The 18,182-nt window shown below is 38.4% G+C and overlaps 1 protein-coding gene across 1 annotated transcript in view; it reads right to left on the reverse strand.

Annotated features, from left to right (window-relative positions):
• The window catches only part of LOC138713085 (sodium-dependent proline transporter-like), a 141,757-nt gene that overhangs the window by 37,857 nt on the left and 85,718 nt on the right, over positions 1–18,182 (reverse strand). Inside the window, exons 3-6 of the mRNA XM_069844834.1 lie at positions 8,468–8,599; positions 8,206–8,378; positions 4,522–4,607; positions 2,235–2,502 (exon numbers count right to left, since the gene is read on the reverse strand). Coding sequence (XP_069700935.1) covers positions 2,235–2,502; positions 4,522–4,607; positions 8,206–8,378; positions 8,468–8,599 — 659 coding nt within the window. The remainder of the gene's footprint in view (positions 1–2,234; positions 2,503–4,521; positions 4,608–8,205; positions 8,379–8,467; positions 8,600–18,182) is intronic.

Here is an 18,182-nt window from a genome sequence, read left to right on the forward strand (position 1 = left end):
GGAAAAAACCTCAACCAGGTGACTTGACTCGATCGGGAATCGAACCCGGACCACCTGGTTTCGATTAATTTTTAATTTGACTTACAGCAAATCGTTTGCAGCTTTTCAGTCTCGTTCAAGAAATATAAAATAATCCACATGCGATTGTACATTCCTACCATCATATCCCACCTTCCTCAAATCCACTTTAATATTATTGTGTCATCTAAGTCTCGACCTCCCCAAAAGTCTTTTTCCTTCCTGCCTCTCAACTAACAATCTACTGCACAGGTGTGGACTTATAAGGGAACGGTTTCGGCTCGAACAGGAATTTTTGATTAAAAATTGTTACATAGGCTTACCTCACAATGATGATGATGACCGTAAAAGCATTCATTTGTGTAACTCTCCGTTTGGTTGGTATTGGTCAATACACTTCTTTAAAAATGTAGCCTACATGAGGATTCTCTATAAAATGCATGAAACAGCATGGAGCAGGGCAATAAGCACAACACGCAGAAGCAACACCTGAACAATCTGCTGAACCACACTCCAGTGCTGAACAATCAAATGCCACCTGAAGTCCGAGACTTGTTCAGGATTCACGTAACCAGCTGACTGCCAGGAATACTGAAGCATAGGGCGGTACACTGGAGCAGACAACTGGTTATGAATAACAGAGTGCATTTTCATTATAAACACTCGATTTCCCAAGTTAAGTTCTGGATTCTCAGCAAGAGTCCTTATGCAATCTGTTATCCTCCGAGCGTATATTTTATATTGTCTAAGGAAATAGATATTCAGAGGCTGGATATATTTAGTTTTTTAAGTGGAATGATCACACATTCCATGTCCTAGCCTTGGAATGATTCATTTATTAAGGTTGCGTCCTTGTGCACATTCAATGACTCACACAACAGTGTACACTTTTGATTAGCTGCAATATTTTCAGACAGAACGTTGGAGAAAAATGTTCTTAAATGGGCTTTAGACATTTTACCACTAGCACTAGCTTCTAGGCTAGGCTAGGCTAGGCTAGGCTAGGCTAGGCTTACGGGTAAGGTGTCCCACCCCCTTAAGGGGAATCGGACGTTATCGCATGCAAAGTAATGGTAAAAATAGCCTATCTTCATGCAGTCATAAATGTAATACTATATATCACAGCTCTTTCATTTTTTTAGTGATATATGTATATACGGTACATTAAGCTTTAAAATGAAAGAAGAATGGTTAAGCTAGTGTAAATCTTACCCTTAAATTAATTTTTGAATTTAAACCTATTTTTTTTATATAAATTCACTACATACCTGTGATCAGGTACACTCTATTCACTTATCCTAGCACACATTGAATTAAAATTTTGGCCACTTACTGCTAACAGATACTAAAACATACCCTACTAAAATTATTAAAATATCTGTAATATTAGGCCTATGGGCATAAGGCTTATACTAATCTTCGTCAATTTTTTTTAATTTATTGACGGTGATGATTGCTATAAGCCCTATACTCATAATATTACAGATACATGAATAATTTTAGTAGGGTATGTTTTAGTATCTATTAGCAATAAGTGGTCAAATTTTCAATTCAATATGTGCTATAATAAGTGAATAGAGTGCACCTAATCACAGACATGTAGTGAATTTATAAAAAAAAATTGTGCTTAATTAAAAAAATTAATTTAAGGATAAAGATTTACTGTAGAGTAAGCATTCTTTTTCACTTTAAAGCTTAATATGTATACACACATAGCTAACAAAAATGAAAGACCTCTGATAAATAGTATTATATTTATGACTGTTTGAAGATAGGCTATTTTTACCATTATTTTGCATGCGATAATGACCAACTCCCCTTAACTTGTGCAGTGCTCTCCCCACCCCTCAACTTGTACAGTGCTCTAACAGACAAACCACACATTACACAAACGAATGCTTTTGGGAGCTTTACAGAGATGTAAAGATGGGCCTGTATACAAATTTTGGATAAGAAATTCCTGTTCGAGCCGAAACCCTTCCCTTGTTAGTGGAGGTTGAGTGGAACATGTTAAGAGGAAAGGATAGAAATAGTGGCGAGGAGAAGATATGTGAGAATGTGGGGAAGGAGAAGTAGGGAGGATATGAGGATAATAAGAAGCAGAAGGAAAGGCGGGAGACAAATAAAAAAGAGAGGGAGGAAGGAGGAGTGGGAGAGGAGAGAAAGAGGAACTGAGAACTAAAAGAAGAAGAAGCATAGGGTGAGGATGTCTTTGCCTGAATGTCGAGCAGCTTGCCCCAGCTGGGCGTGATGAAGTACAGCACGCCGGCCAGCGACCCCTCCTGCAGCAGGCCTGTGACGAGCAGCACGAACAGGATGGCGTAGGGGAACGTAGCGGCGAAGTACACCACCTTGCCCGAGGTCTTGATGCCCTTGACGAGGCACAGCACCACGACCACCCAGCTCAGCAGCAGGCACAGCGCCAGGTCCCACTTGACGGGGCCCAGGTCCTCGATGCCGCTGGACAGCCGAAGCACCTGCTTCCTGCAGCAATGCGGGGAGGTTTCGACATCAGCTCATTACCAGTTTCCTTGTGACTGGATAACAAGAGGTTACATATTGCAGACCCGTTTTGATTTATCTCTTTAGCCTGATGTTGTGGACCTATCAGACGGGAGAAGAAGCGTCGGGTGTTGTACTAGTGTGATCCAAGACTTGAGTAGCCGATACAACTATAAAGAACACACATGTTCGAAACCCACCCACTGCAGTCAATTGAAACCTGTGGTAAAGGATGGGAAGGGCCCATGTAAAATAATCGATGAATGGAACGCAAGGAAACTGACGGAGTTTCATTTCACTGCAGAAGAACCATTTTGTTCCTTCTTATATTACAAAGTTATGAATGTATTACAATGAAATATAAAAAATATACAGGGTTAGTTAAAAGTCTCGCACCACTTAAATAACTTTTGAAGCATGTGGTTCAGTGACATGAAACTTGGTATGTGGGGATAACCATATACAGAGACATCATTTTATTTTTACTAACATTTCTAATATTAACCTGGCTATACCTTTGCTACCCCCTTCCACGACTGGAGTTCGATGATACTGGCGTAAAATACAAACAAATCAATTTACTTGGTATAGGAGGGAAGAAGCGTAGTTCAATCATTTACGTAAACTAGGAATTATCGTGATTTTAAGTTTGATAATTTTCATTAGGTTTTTTTGATCAAAATACAGTACAGTATTAACAATGAGTGTTTTTATTCACGAACTGAGCTGTCCATGTGGACGTATTCATTATGCAGTGTATATTATACTGTCTACAGCACACTAGCGTACAATATAGAGAAAGAAGTTAAATTGAAAAATAATCATAATATGGATATTTAAACACATTTTTGAAAATGGTGACCGTTCATTTCGATACAGGCTTCAGTTCTAATGTGCATATTATCGCACTATACACTATTGTACCTAATTTCAATTACCAGATTCGTCCGTCGTACTAGTAATTCATGTGGAAATAATTCTGTACCTACTCTATAAAAGAGTACCTTACTTACTGTAAATTCAATCTTCACTTCTGCCCGATCCGAAAAGATAGAATTACTTAGATATGCTATCTACTTTCCATCCAAGTAGTTACGACGCAGGGTCGTAGAAAGGAAGGAGGTCCTTTTGTTTAAGTTAATTTTAAACAGTTGTATAATATTACGTAGACGCCCAATTCCTAACAGAAATTAACGTTTTCAGAAAAGAGCTAAGACAGCCCAGCCATTAGCCTTTACAGAGGGGCGAGCAGAAGTAGGTAGGGAAAATCGGGATGAGACGTAGGCAAACGGACGACAGTACCTGTGCGAAAATACGGTTCAATATTGAAAACTCTATCGTCACTGAAAAACGCGAATATATTTATGGAACGTACTATACTCACTAACTCAGTATTGTTTAGTATCACCGTAAGGCACTTTGACTGCCTTGGTTCTGTGTGGAGGACGATTGGAAGTTTGCTAGTAGAAGGGGTGGGAGTGAAGTACATTCAAAAACTCAGGTACAATAAAAATTGAAGTAAAAATAAAATGATGTCCCTGTACTAAAAACTCAATCATGGTATTACCGAGTTTTTTCTGCTTCCGGTTTAACCGGAAATAACTCCAACTCTCTTATTTTAAGTGGAACACCCAATATATTTTTTTATTTTTGAATAAAGCTCGTTAAGAGCTTTTCAAAAAGTACCCACACTTGATACTTCTGTACAAATTCAGTGAGAGATATGAACATGGTAAGGAAAAAATAAGACAAAACTATAATTTTGCTTTGAGGTAACAGTGGTTAGTAGAGGGTTCATGCTATTTTTATTTACGTTCCGATTTGCCTCGTGAGCACTGTGTACTCGAGGCGGGGATACTCAATTTTTCGTTTCACATCATTTTTAAATTTGTTAAACAAGAAACACGTCCACAAATGAACTGTGGTAGTAATTCAAGACAGAGTGTCAAAGCAAGTCTGCGTCTTGTGCAACATGCTGGAGTTGCCGACGCCGGTACTCACTCCCAGTACTGCAGGCTGGCCGTCTCTCTGCTGCTGCCGTTCTGCACCAGGGTCCGGTTGCTCCACGAAGAGTTCACATCCTGACTCTGCAACACGACAAGCAACACAATCTGTAAGCAAAGGGCCTTACAGCTAACCCCGAGCCTGCAATGCTTCCACTCTTCAAACTGCACTGTAGAAGTGAGTCCGCAATGGATGAGAAATTTTATTCTCTATTACTATCAGTTATCACATCACACTTCCTTCTGGTGGGGATAATGTAAAGTATCACAGACATATCTAGCCTGGAGGTTAATTCGAAACGTTCTGCTTCAAATTTCGGATAATCGGATAAAAAATGATTGACAGTTTGTAACAACTACTCACATACACAAGCAAAACTATTTCTTTATTAATTCAATTTTTTACCTTCCTAAATAAGCACAACATCTTTCATGCTCTGATAATAAGTGTGCTTGTACTTTGGTTGATTAATTTAATGTATAATAGATGTAAATAAATTGTTGTATAACATATTTTTAATTAACTTCTTACTGCGCTGTGAACCGAACAAATAAGCAACATGAAGCGATTCACCAACAATCAGAGACATTAATCCCTGAATAACAAATCAACGTTTTGTGACTTTGCTCATGTATAGGGACGAATATTCAGATAGGAATTAAATGTCGAAAATATCAGGATACAATGACATGACTTAAAAGTAATTTAAAAGATTATGTTATGCATATCGTTTATACAGGGTGCGTCAGAAAGAACGGATGGATTTCAAACTATCAATACGCAGCGAGGGGAGGGATAGAGTGAGGGGGACCACGACTGTTGGATCAGCGAGAGAATACAGTTTCAGTTGAGAACATGGTGTTGGTCTGGTGTACAACGTGCTTTCATCGCAGAGACATTTTTGAAAAATGAAGAGTCTGTGATCGTCACTCAGGACTCATTTCGACATCGGACGTCACGCTAGGATTCCAACTCGGGCGGCTTCATTTCGTACCACAGGTTCAACATTAAAGAAGAAATCACCTGAACGAACACGGAGCGCGTGTACTCCTGCAAATGTGGAGACAGACAGTAGGTTGTCCTGCCACCTCAACCATCAGCCCGCAAACATGCTATTGCACTGAGATTGTCGAGATTAAGATAAGATCTTTTTTTGGGACCACTTGAAGGCGTAAGTAACCACATACACTGGACGAACTGAAGACGGCGATTCGTGAAGAAATTGCGGCAATCCCACCAACTATGACTGTGAAAGTTACGGCGAACTTCAGAAAACGCCTCGATGCCTGTATCGAAAGCCAAGGACATCATATGGATGATGTTGTATACCGTAAATAAACTGCATGTATTGGTGAATCTGTTGACAACAATACATTTTTGATTTGATGAATCCTTACAATTTTCTTGTCCTGTGAAATCCATCCGTTCTTTCTGACGCACCCTTTACATTCTATTAGAGCGGTTTCTAGCGAAGTGATGTTGCCAACGGTTGAAAAATTGCAACATTGTTGATGGATGGATATCTCGCTCTTTGTCAGTTAACTATACCCTCACATAACCCAAATTAACCTTGTCACAATCTTCTACTGTCATTTTTGACCAAGGAAAATACACGTCTTTGTTTAAGCGAATCGTCATTGTACTTTTGGTCCAGGGAAAATACACCTCTTTGTTTAAGGATATATGTACGTGAACGACGACAAATATTATCACAAAATGCAGGCTCTAAATTTCTAAAATTTAGATAGAAAATGAATTCACAATTGCACAAAAATTACAAGGTACCACAACAAGACTTATTAGAACTTAAATATCTGATAAAAGTATATAAAAAAAAGGTTGCTAATAATATTTTTCAAAGCAGTTTTATCAAAGTATGGGGGGAAAAAAATTCCGCAGTTATATCATTTGGTAACCATAACATTGTTATGGTCTCTCTGACATCTTTAATATTTTTCCTGCATGTAATAAACACTTATTTCTGAAAAGCAGACTGCTCTCAGACATGTAGAGTTGTTTATTTTAATACAATTAATTTTTTATTTGTCCTATATAAAATATATTAAAATTTACATAATGTTTTGTGACCTAAGTTTTCTATTTTCAAAATAAATGGGCATTATTGTAGTCTACCTTTTGCATAAATGCATGTTAAATCAGTGTACAAAATTTCAGAATTCTATCTCTAATGGTTGTGGAGTTATGAAATAATACGTGTGAAAATTTTAAAATTTTGGAAAATTTAACTTAAAGTAACAAGTGAATTCTAAAAAAAAAAATATTAGTAACTTTTTTTATACTTTTATCAGATATTTAAGTTCTAGTAAGTCTTGTTGTGGTACCTTGTAATTTTTGTCCAATTGTGAGTTTATTTCCTTATAAAATTTTGGAAATTTAGTGCTTGCATTTTCTGATAATATTTGTCGTCGTTTACGTACATATACCCTTAAGCGAATCGTCATTGTACTTTTGGTCCAGGGAAAATACACGTCTTTGTTTAAGCGAATCGTCATTGTACTTTTGGTCCAGGGAAAATACACATCTTTGTTTAAGCGAATCGTCATTGTACTTTTGGTCCAGGGAAAATACACGTCTTTGTTTAAGCGAATCGTCATTGTACTTTTGGTCCAGGGAAAATACACGTCTTTGTTTAAGCGAATCGTCATTGTACTTTTGGTCTAAGGAAAATACACGTCTTTGTTTAAGCGAATCGTCATTGTACTTTTGTTTCAGTAGATTACTCGTCTTTGTTTATACGAATCGTCATTGTACTTTTGGTCCAGGGAAAATAGTCGTCTTTCTTGACACAAATCGTCATTGTACTTTTGGTCCAGGGAAAATACTAGCCTTTATTTACACGAATCGTCATTGTAATTTTTGGTCCAGGAAAAATACTAGTCTTTGTTTAAGCGAATCGTCATTGTAATTTTTAGTCCAGGGAAAATACACGTTTTTGTTTAAGCGAATCGTCATCGTACTTTTGTTTCAATAGATTACTCGTCTTCGTCTATACGAATCGTCATTGTAATGTTGGTCCAGGGAAAATATTCGTATTTCTTGACACAAATCGTCATTGTACTTTTGGTCCAGGGAAAATACTAGTCTTTATTTACACGAATCGTCATTGTACTTTTGGTCCAGGGAAAATAGTCGTCTTTCTTGACACAAATCGTTATTGTACTTATGGTCCAGGGAAAATACTAGTCTTTATTTACACGAATCATCATTGTACTTTTGGTCCAGGGAAAATAGTCGTCTTTCTTGACATAAATCGTCATTGTACTTTCGGTCCAGGGAAAATACTAGTCTTTATTTACACGAATCGTCATTGTAATTTTTGGTCCAGGGAAAATACACGTCTTTGTCTAAGCGAATCGTCATTGTACTTTTGGTCCAGAGAAAGTACTCGTCTTTGTTCACACGAACCGTCATTGCAATTTTTGTCCCAGGGAAAATACTCGTTTTTGTTTACACGCTTCTCATTGGCTGCTAGTACACGACTGTTCCGCGCGTTCGCCGCGCTCATGGCCGTACGGTGTAGGAAAACGAAGAATAACACGCGTATTATATCCGAAATTATAAATGTTATCAAAGAATAGCGAATATTAGGACGATGAAGGAAGAAATGGCGTGAACTACCTGAAGATGGCGGAGGATGTAAAGTGATGATGACGGACTCACCGCGCGTGCGCCCCGCACGTAGCACGTGCTCATGTCAGCCCAGGCGGGGTCGCACCTGCTCCAGGGCACCTCCGCCGCGAAGGACGCCACCATGTAGAACACGGTGTAGGACATGATGACGTTGTAGTAGATGCACACGATCAGCGACACCGTCACCATGGCGCAGCCCACCCCTGCGAGGTTCGCACAAAATGGTTAGCTCACTGACAGTGCATTCCAACAGAATCTATCACTCCAACTCTTCAGGGAATTGCCTTCTCACCTTTGGCGATGGGGCAGCAGTTCCAGAGCGCGACGGGGCCCACTCCGCCGAACTGCCCGACTGCGAGCTCCAGGAAGTACATGGGCTTCCCTGCAAGCGCCAGCATGATGAGGTACGGGATCAGGAAGGCCCCTGAAGTTAACAAAACCATAAACAAATTACTTCAAATGTAACTTACTAGTACTGTGTCTCGTGACGAGAATATTGTACGAAATGGAAATATAAAAATTGGAAATTTATCCTTTGAAGAGGTGGAAAAATTCAAATACCTGGGAGCAACAGTAACAAATGTAAATGATACTACTTACTTACTTACTCACTGGCTTTTAAGGAAACCGGAGGTTCATTGCCGCCCTCACATAAGCCCGCCACTGGTCCCTATCCTGAGCAAGATTAATCCAGTCTCTATCATCATATCCCACCTCCCTCAAATACATTTTAATATTATCCTCCCATCTACGTCTCGGTCTGCCTAAAGGTCTTTTTCCCTCCGGCCTCCCAACTAACACTCTATATGCATGGAGGGACGTAAGAACAGATGGATTGATATATGGAGAGACGAAAGAACAGATGCATTGATGTATGGAGGGACGAAAGAACAGATGGATTGATGTATGAAGGACGAAAGAACAGATGGATTGATATATGGAGGGACGAAAGAAAAGATGCATTGATATATGGAGGGACGAAAAAACGCATGGATTGATGTATGGAGGGACGAAAAAACAGATGGATTGATGTATGTAGGGATCAAAGAACAGATGCATTGATGTATGGCGGACGAAGGAACAGATACATTGATGTATGGAGGGACGAAAGAACAGATGGATTGATGTATGAAGGACGAAAGAACAGATGGATTGATATATGGAGGGACGAAAGAAAAGATGCATTGATATAAGGAGGGACGAAAAAACGCATGGATTGATGTATGGATGGACGAAAGAACAGATGGATTGATGTATGAAGGACGAAAGAACAGATGGATTAATATATGGAGGAACGAAAGAACAGATGCATTGATATATGGAGGGACGAAAGAACAGATGGATTGATGTATGGAGGGACAAAAGAACAGATGGATTGATGTATGGAGGGACGAAAGAACAGATGGATTGACGTATGGATGGACGAAAGAACAGATGGATTGATGTATGGAGGGACGAAAGAACAGCTGTATTGACGTATGGATGGACGAAAGAAAAGATGGATTGATGTATGGAGGGACAAAAGAACAGATGGATTGATGTATGAAGGACGAAAGAACAGATGGATTGATATATGGAGGAACGAAAGAACAGATGGATTCATGTATGGAGGGACGAAAGAACAGATGGATTGACGTATGGATGGACGAAAGAACAGATGGATTGACGTATGGATGGACGAAAGAACAGATGGATTGATGTATGGAGGGACGAAAGAACAGATGGATTGATGTATGGTTGGACGAAAGAACAGATGGATTGATGTATGGATGGACGAAAGAACAGATGGATTGACGTATGGATGGACGAAAGAACAGATGGATTGATGTATGGAGGGACGAAAGAACAGATAGATTGATATATGGAGGGACGAAAGAAAAGATGCATTGATATATGGAGGGACGAAAGAACAGATGGATTGATGTATGGACGGACGAAAGAACAGATGGATTGATGTATGGAGGGACGAAAGAACAGATGGATTGATGTATGGAGAGACGAAAGATCAGATGGATTGATGTATGGATGGACGAAAGAACAGATGGATTGATGTATGGAGGGACGAAAGAACAGATGGATTGATGTATGGAGGGACGAAAGAACAGATGGATTGATGTGTAGACGCACGAAAGAACAGCTGGATTGATGTATGGATGGACGAAAGAACAGATGGATTGATGTATGGAGGGACGAAAGAACAGCTGGATTGATGTATGGAGGGACGAAAGAACAGATGGATTGATGTATGGAGGGACGAAAGAACAGCTGGATTGATGTATGGAGGGATCGATTAATGAACACAGTGATATATGCATAAAAGGACGGAAAAACGCAGGGACAGTTGAACTGATGGATGTACGGAAAACGGACGAATAAGCAAATGGATAGATATTTGGAAGAAGCAATAGATACTGCATATGGTAGAATTAATAGATATGAATGATTGTGTGGATGGAAGGTTGAAAGGGTGCAAAAGAGCGGATGGTAGGAAGTATGGAATGGGATATATGGATGGAAGAATACAAATGCATTAATGGACACATGATGGATGGAAGGACAGTCACAAAAGAACTGCACGTCATTCTCTTGCATACAGAAGCAGGAAGCCGGCAGCAGCAGAAGCCGTCTTCTTATCGCGCTCCTTGGTAGAGGCGAACTTCTTTCTCCTGCGCACAGAGTTGCTAAGTTTTAGGACATCCGCCGCCTGGATCTTGACGCTGGAATGTCAGAAGTTTCTTCGAGCTGACACGATGCAAGTTTCTATCGTAGGGTTGTCCAAACCCAGACGTTGCCCTCAACGCATAGTAATTATATTAATTCCGGGGGTGAGTTGATTGTTTCGACGCATGCGCAGTACTTCTGTTGGTCAATAGGACACCGTGTTACAATATGGCGGAGAACACATACAATCGCTCCTGACCACGACGATCCCCAGCGCCGGACTGCAAGCTTTGTGGGGACAGTTTCCTTCAAGGACTTCGGCATTGCTATCATTTCAACAAATTATGTTCACAGTATCTATCGGTTGTAAATAGATGTAACTTTAATGTACAGCTGAAAGTTGATGTAGACAGATCTTATAGGTACAGCAGGTGTTGTCTGTCTGTGATACGAATAAATCATTTTCTTTCAAGTGGCTTGAAAATTGTGTTGTAAATTTGTATGGACTTATATTCAAGTACAATAATAATAATAATAATAATAATAATAATAATAATAATAATAATAATAATAATAATAATAATAATCGAAGATGAAAGAAAGTTAGAGTGTGAAAAATAATGAATTAAAATGGTCTATAAATTTAAATATTTGGGGTTAATTTTATAAGCTCATAGGAAGAGTGTAGTTGAAATTGAAAAAGAATAAATTAAGGAAAGAGTATAATTATTCGCATGTTGAACTCAGTTCTTTGGAGTAGGAACATTTCAAATAAAACAGAAACCCTAATTTACAAGTCATTAGTACAAAGTGTCATGTTGTACGGAGGGATATTAGACAGATTGCACGAGAACAAATAATTGGCTACTGAAATGGAGTTTTGACGGAGAACAGCAAGAAAATCAAGAAGGGAAAAATTATAAATTAAAAGAATTGGAGAAATTATGGAGATAGTGAAGAATGTTATAGAAGTAATTGAAGAAAGAAGATTAAAATGCTTTGGACATGTGAAGAGGATGAAAAATGAAAGATTGGCAAAGATAATGCTTAAGTAGACTGCAGAGGAAAGGTGAAGAAGAGAAAACCAAGAGAACAATGGATGGATGAAATCAGAACGAGTATGACTGGAACAGATCCTACTGAAGAAATTGCTGAAGATAGAGAGTTTTGGAGAAGAAAAGTTTCTTTGGTTGAAAGATAACTATTGCGTGAAAATCCTATCACTCTCATTATCCATCAGATAAATAAATAACTGAATAACGAACCAGTAACAAACAGCAATCTTTGGATAACAAAACAGCATCTTTCCAACTCACTATCAATCAGATACATAAATAATTTAATAACGAACTAGTAACAAACAGAAATCTTTGGATAACAAAACAGTGTCTTTCTAACTCACTATCAATCAGGTACATGAATAATTGAATAACGAACCAGTAACAAACAGAAATCTTTGGATAACAGAACAGTATCTTTCCAACTCACTATCAATCAAATAAATAAATAATAGAATAACGAACCAGTAACAAACAGAAATCTTTGGATAACAAAACAGTATCTTTCCAACTCACTATCAATTAGATACATAAATAATTGAATAACGAACCAGTAACAAACAGAAGTCTTTGGATAACATAACAGTATCTTTCCGAGTCACTATCAATCAGATATATAGGCCTAAATATTCAACAATGTTATAACTTCAAAGCACCAAGTCAGTGAGTCAATAAGGCAGTGGGTCACTCGTGAGTGGCCCCCAGAAGCGCCAGGATCGATATTGCCCTCCAGTGAGAGATGGAAGAGAAGCCGGGAACGGGTAGGCCTACTCTTGCTTCTACGGAAGGCCTTGTCGTAGTATTAATTAGTGATTATTGTTTTTGTTATTACTATTATTATTACTACCAGTATTACTATTGTTATCATTGTCATGATCGTGATCGTGATCATCATCATTATGTAGTGGTGGTTTCAACCTTCAATCACGTGCTTTGGTCACTGTCGGTGATGTGGAAGTTTGACAATGATTCAACGTAATAGAGAACTGAGAGAAAGCGGTCTTAATCTATTCCAAGAGAGAAAATAGACATTTCCTTTGATCTATGGTGGTAAAATTGCGAGGCACCCCAATTAGCTAGAGATGTCACATTATTCCTGCAGCTTGTTTCTTGCTGTCCTGATCAAATGTTTATGGTGATGCCTTTTGAAGGATGAGAATTGTTGTGAGAGAGGGGCATCATAAACAATGTGTCCAGACCACCGGCACGCGGGACGGGGAGGGGGAGAGGGCACACCTGACCCGGTTACCATGACTACGCTCCTTGCGTCAGCTGTGGAGTAACTTTAATTGTGTGCAGTTTTTGGACTGGCGAACTTTGAGCGATTTCCTGCCTGCACAAATGACAGTACACGAGGCATGTTTGGGTATCGGATTGGATGAAAGAGTAGTAACCAGGATGCCTCTTCGAGAAAATATACTTCACACCACCCGCTTGTCTTAGATGAAGGTGAAGGCATCCTCCATGCTCTCCATGAAAGCGCTTGGGGAGCATGGAGGTAGAGCACCATTCTTTCTTGAGCGAGCTGGTGGCCCAGGTTTGATCCCAGAACTGGGCGTGATGGAATTTCTGATGAACAAAGCATATATTGCAGAGAATTTTCTTCGGGTACTCCCTGTTTCCCTCTTTCATTTCATCAGCAATCTTCACTTCATCTAGTCTACACATGACACCTGTGGAGTAACGGTCAGCACGTCTGGCCGCGAAACCAGTTGGCCCGGGTTCGAATCCCGGTCGGGGCAAGTTAGCTGGTTGAGGTTTTTCCGGGGTTTTCCTTCGACCCAATACGAGTTGGGTAACTTTCGGTGCTGGACCCCGGACTCATTTCACCGGCATTATAACCTTTATTCAGTCGCTAAATAACCTAAGATGTTGATACAGCGTCGTAAAATAACCCAATAAAATAAAATAAATTTACTTCATCTACACTTCCCCTTTTTTATCATCCTTCTCGTTTCTTTCTCATATTTCGGGTTAAGGACCGATGCAGAGTTTTCCGCAGGTCTCCACCAAACTTGGACCAAGGGATATGTGGTCATTAGTTGCTGGTGGTAGTGCTATGTACTGTGGGCTATCCCCTGGGGATCATAGTAGCTCGTGGGACCGCGGAGATGCCTACGTGGAAAGGCAAAGGGGTTACAGACTTTAGGAAAATTCGGGGGTGGCCTATAGAGGAATCTGAATACCGGGAGGGCCTTAGGACATGTACAGTATTCCACTTCGAGTAGCAAAATGTCACATCCAAGCGGCCTACGTGTGAGGGTAGTCCCTGCCCGTGCCCTTCCCCTTAATGCGGATTTATTTAATATACCGGGTGTAACTGGATTCTGGTAGACTCCAAGTTATGCTACGACACTGAAAAGATGAAAACGATTTGCTGTAAGTCAAATGAAAAATTAAAACCAACTTTAACTGGCACTGGACAGGCCCAGGTTTTTGTTGACAATATTTTAAATATTTTTGTGGTATAAAATACATAAATTGGAGGTGGTATTAACTTTCTTATTTAAAATGAAACTCCATATACTATATATGTGTACTTCTTTTGCTCGACTTCAAATTCTGAATCTAATCATGTACAACTATGTCCAGGTTTGAACTGATAGTATTTTCTTTAATAAGAAAACAATGTCTGCTATAGAAGATCATGATTGGAAAAATTGAATGAACAGTATTGTTTTAAATGAGGAAACACAAAGAAGTCTAACACTGATAAGTCAGGTGATCTAGATGACTGGTCCCTATCCAGGTATCGCCGAAAAATTTGCAGCAGGATGATGATGATGATGATGATGATGATGATCATAATGGTTAGAGTACTTTTCAGCTTACAAAACGCATGCTGTCTGTACATTTCTTCTGCACTCGCAAAATATTAATAACATATCCACCATTTCATCATGAGTATAATACTTACTTATTGGCTTTTAAGGAACCCGGAGGTTCATTGCCGCCCTCACATAAGCCCGCCATTGGCCCCTATCCTGAGCAAAATTAATCCAGTCTCTACCATTATATCCCACCATCCTCAAATCCATTTTAATATTATCTTCCCACCTACGTCTCGGCCTCCCTAAAGGTGTTTTTCCCTCTGGCCTCCTAACTAACACTCTATATGCATTTCTGGATTCGCCCATACGTGCTACATGTCCTGCCCATCTCAAACGTCTGGATTTTATGTTCCTTATTATGTCAGGTGAAGAATACAATGCGTGCAGTTCTGTGTTGTGTAACTTTCTCCATTCTCCTGTAACTTCATCCCTCTTAGCCCCAAATATTTTCCTAAGCACCTTATTCTCAAACACCCTTAATCTCTGTTCCTCTCTCAAAGTCAGAATCCAAGTTTCACAACCATACAGAACAACCGGTAACATAACTGTTTTATAAATTCTAACTTTCAGATTTTTTGCCAGCAGACTGGATGATAAAAGCTTCTCAACCGAATAATAACAGGCATTTCCCATATTTATTCTGCGTTCATGAGTATAATACTAACGTTCCATTTTGCATAATCAATGGTTTTAATTGCTTAATAATTTGTCCGCCACAAAAATAACTAAGATACATGTAAACAAACATCCATTTGGAATAATTCTTCTCGGGTTCTCAACCAGGTGAGTTGGATTGTTGCCTCCAAAGTTTCGATGACTAGCTCTGTCATCTTCTTCGGCTGAGAACCCGAGAAGAATTATTTCATATCCAAAGCCGGTAAAGTCTTAAGTCCCACAGACATTCATTTGTTTCAAACCCTATCTTCTATAGCTGATATTGCTGTTTCCTTATTAAAGAAATATTTGGATTACCCATCCAAATTAATTTATTTTGTATTTAATTTATTTAATAATAATAATAATAATAATAATAATAATAATAATAATAATAATAATCTGTGGCGCTACAGCTCGTGAAGGGCCTAGACCGACCAGTCGGCTGCTGGCCTCACGCCCACAAATTTATAAATATACTTTGTTAAAATTTTATCTTTAAATTCGTAATAAGTAGGCTATAATTATAGGCACGTAATCAGGGTACAAGATTAAATTTATAATAATTCAACATTAGTAGAACCTAAATGTTTCACATCTGCTGGTCTAAAGCATAGCATTAATTTTGGTCCATTATTGTATAATTCTGTAACTAAATCACACCCACAACTTTTAACATTAAACCCACTAAATTGTAACAAGAAAAATAAAAATATGTTAATGCCTTCAGTTTCATTAAGTAAATTTATCTATGTATAAATTTATTATATTATACTGTATTGTCAAACTTAATAGTTTTTATAACATTTTATTACAGCTTTCATTTCAAAACTTTCCAGTCTAAATAACTAATTATTTAAATTGAATTGTATTTAAACAAAAAACACGTCAATTTAGATATTGAGGGGGAAGTCTGAAACCAAGCTTAATTGCATTTTAGATTTCGCCCCCACCCTCTGGCTACCCCACTTTGAAATTTCAAATGGCACCCCTATATTTTTATACTTAAATATGATAGAGCATTCAATTATTTATACACCTCATTCATTTGTTTTCGTATCTTTTATTTTCTATCGTCGCCTGGCAACCTGTATTTTTGTTATTATCAGTTGATTGCAGGATGAAAACACAGCTTATTTTGTGTAATTTCCTAAATTTAATCAATAGGGATGATTTATGTTCCCTCTTGAAGGGTATACACCATTTTAAAATAATTTAATACACGAACACAACTATTACAAGAAATGCTCAATAAGTTTTTGTAGCTTTATTCTCTTCAGCTCTAACCAACAATAACAACAATCCAGGTTGCCAGGCGACGATAGAAAACAAAAGATGCGAAAACAAATGAATGAAACTTAAAAACAATTGAATACTCTTTTTATATTTAAATATAAAATATAGGGGTGCCATTTGAAATTTGAAAGTGGAAATGGCTGGGGTGGAGGATGAAATCTAAAATTCAATTAAGCTTAGTTTGAGACTTCCCCCTGAATATCTACATTGACGTGTTTTTGGTTTAAATTGAATTCAATTGAAATAATTAGTTATTTAGACTGGAAAGTTATGAAATGAAAGCCTTGTATAATATTTATCTAGTCCATTATTGATTAACGTACAAAGTAAGTAAATTCTTGTATACTTTAATATTATATTGCCACTTTTTTGTGATATTTCATTGTAGCTCTTATCTTATTTTAGTTTCTAGTTTATCTCTGTATTCAATTTGTACGAAATAGAAATATAAAAATTGGAAATTTATCTTTTGAAGAGGTGAAGAAGTTCAAATATCTTGGAGCAACAGTAAAAAATATAAATGACACTCGAGAGGAAATTAAACGCAGAATAAATATGAGAAATGTCTGTTATTATTCGGTTGAGAAGCTTTTATCATCCAGTCTGCTGTCAAAAAATCTAAAAGTTACAATTTATAAAACAGTTATATTACCGGTTGTTCTTTATGATTGTGAAACTTAGACTCTGACTTTGAGAGAGGAACATAGGTTAAAGGTGTTTGAGAATAAGGTGCTTAGGAAAATATTTGCGGCTGAGAGGGATGAAGTTACAGGAAAATGGAGAAAGTTACACAACGCAGAACTGCACGCATTGTATTCTTCACCTGACATAATAAGGAACATAAAATCCAGACGTTTGAGATGGGCAGGACATGTAGCACGTATGGGCGAATCCAGAAATGCATATAGAGTGTTAGTTGGGAGACCGGAGGGAAAAAGACCTTTAGGGAGGCCGAGACGTAGATGGGACGATAATATTAAAATGGATTTGAGGGAGGTGGGGTATGATGATAGAGACTGGATTAATCTTGCACAGGATAGGGACCAATGGCGGGCTTATGTGAGGGCGGCAATGAACCTTCGGGTTCCTTAAAAGCTAGTAAGTAAGTAGTAATAATATTTCTTAATTGCGACCGAACACGAGCGCTGTTCATTCGGTCCTAAAATTTGTTAAAATTATTTTATCTACTGTTTTTTCCTACATGTACGAGTATTACCAAGTATTGAAAAGAGGCACACAGAGGAAGAGAAGAGTCAGAGAGTGTAGCGACTGGTAGTGTAAAGAGAAAGGAGTAACTGTGGAAGAATAAGAAACTGTGAAAGAAAGTAAAATAGGACGAAATGAAGGAGAACGAAGACATTGGAAGGAGGAGAAATAAATACAGAAAATTGGAAGAAAGTTAGGAAGAAAGGGAAAGGATGAAAACAATAAGGACTACCGTGGAAATGAGGGAATTATGAACGGAGGAGAGAAACAGGAAGGAAGGAAGCGGGCGAGTATAAACCAG

The sequence above is a fragment of the Periplaneta americana genome, chromosome 14 (assembly GCF_040183065.1).
Source record: "Periplaneta americana isolate PAMFEO1 chromosome 14, P.americana_PAMFEO1_priV1, whole genome shotgun sequence".
NCBI classification, from domain to species: domain Eukaryota; kingdom Metazoa; phylum Arthropoda; class Insecta; order Blattodea; family Blattidae; genus Periplaneta; species Periplaneta americana.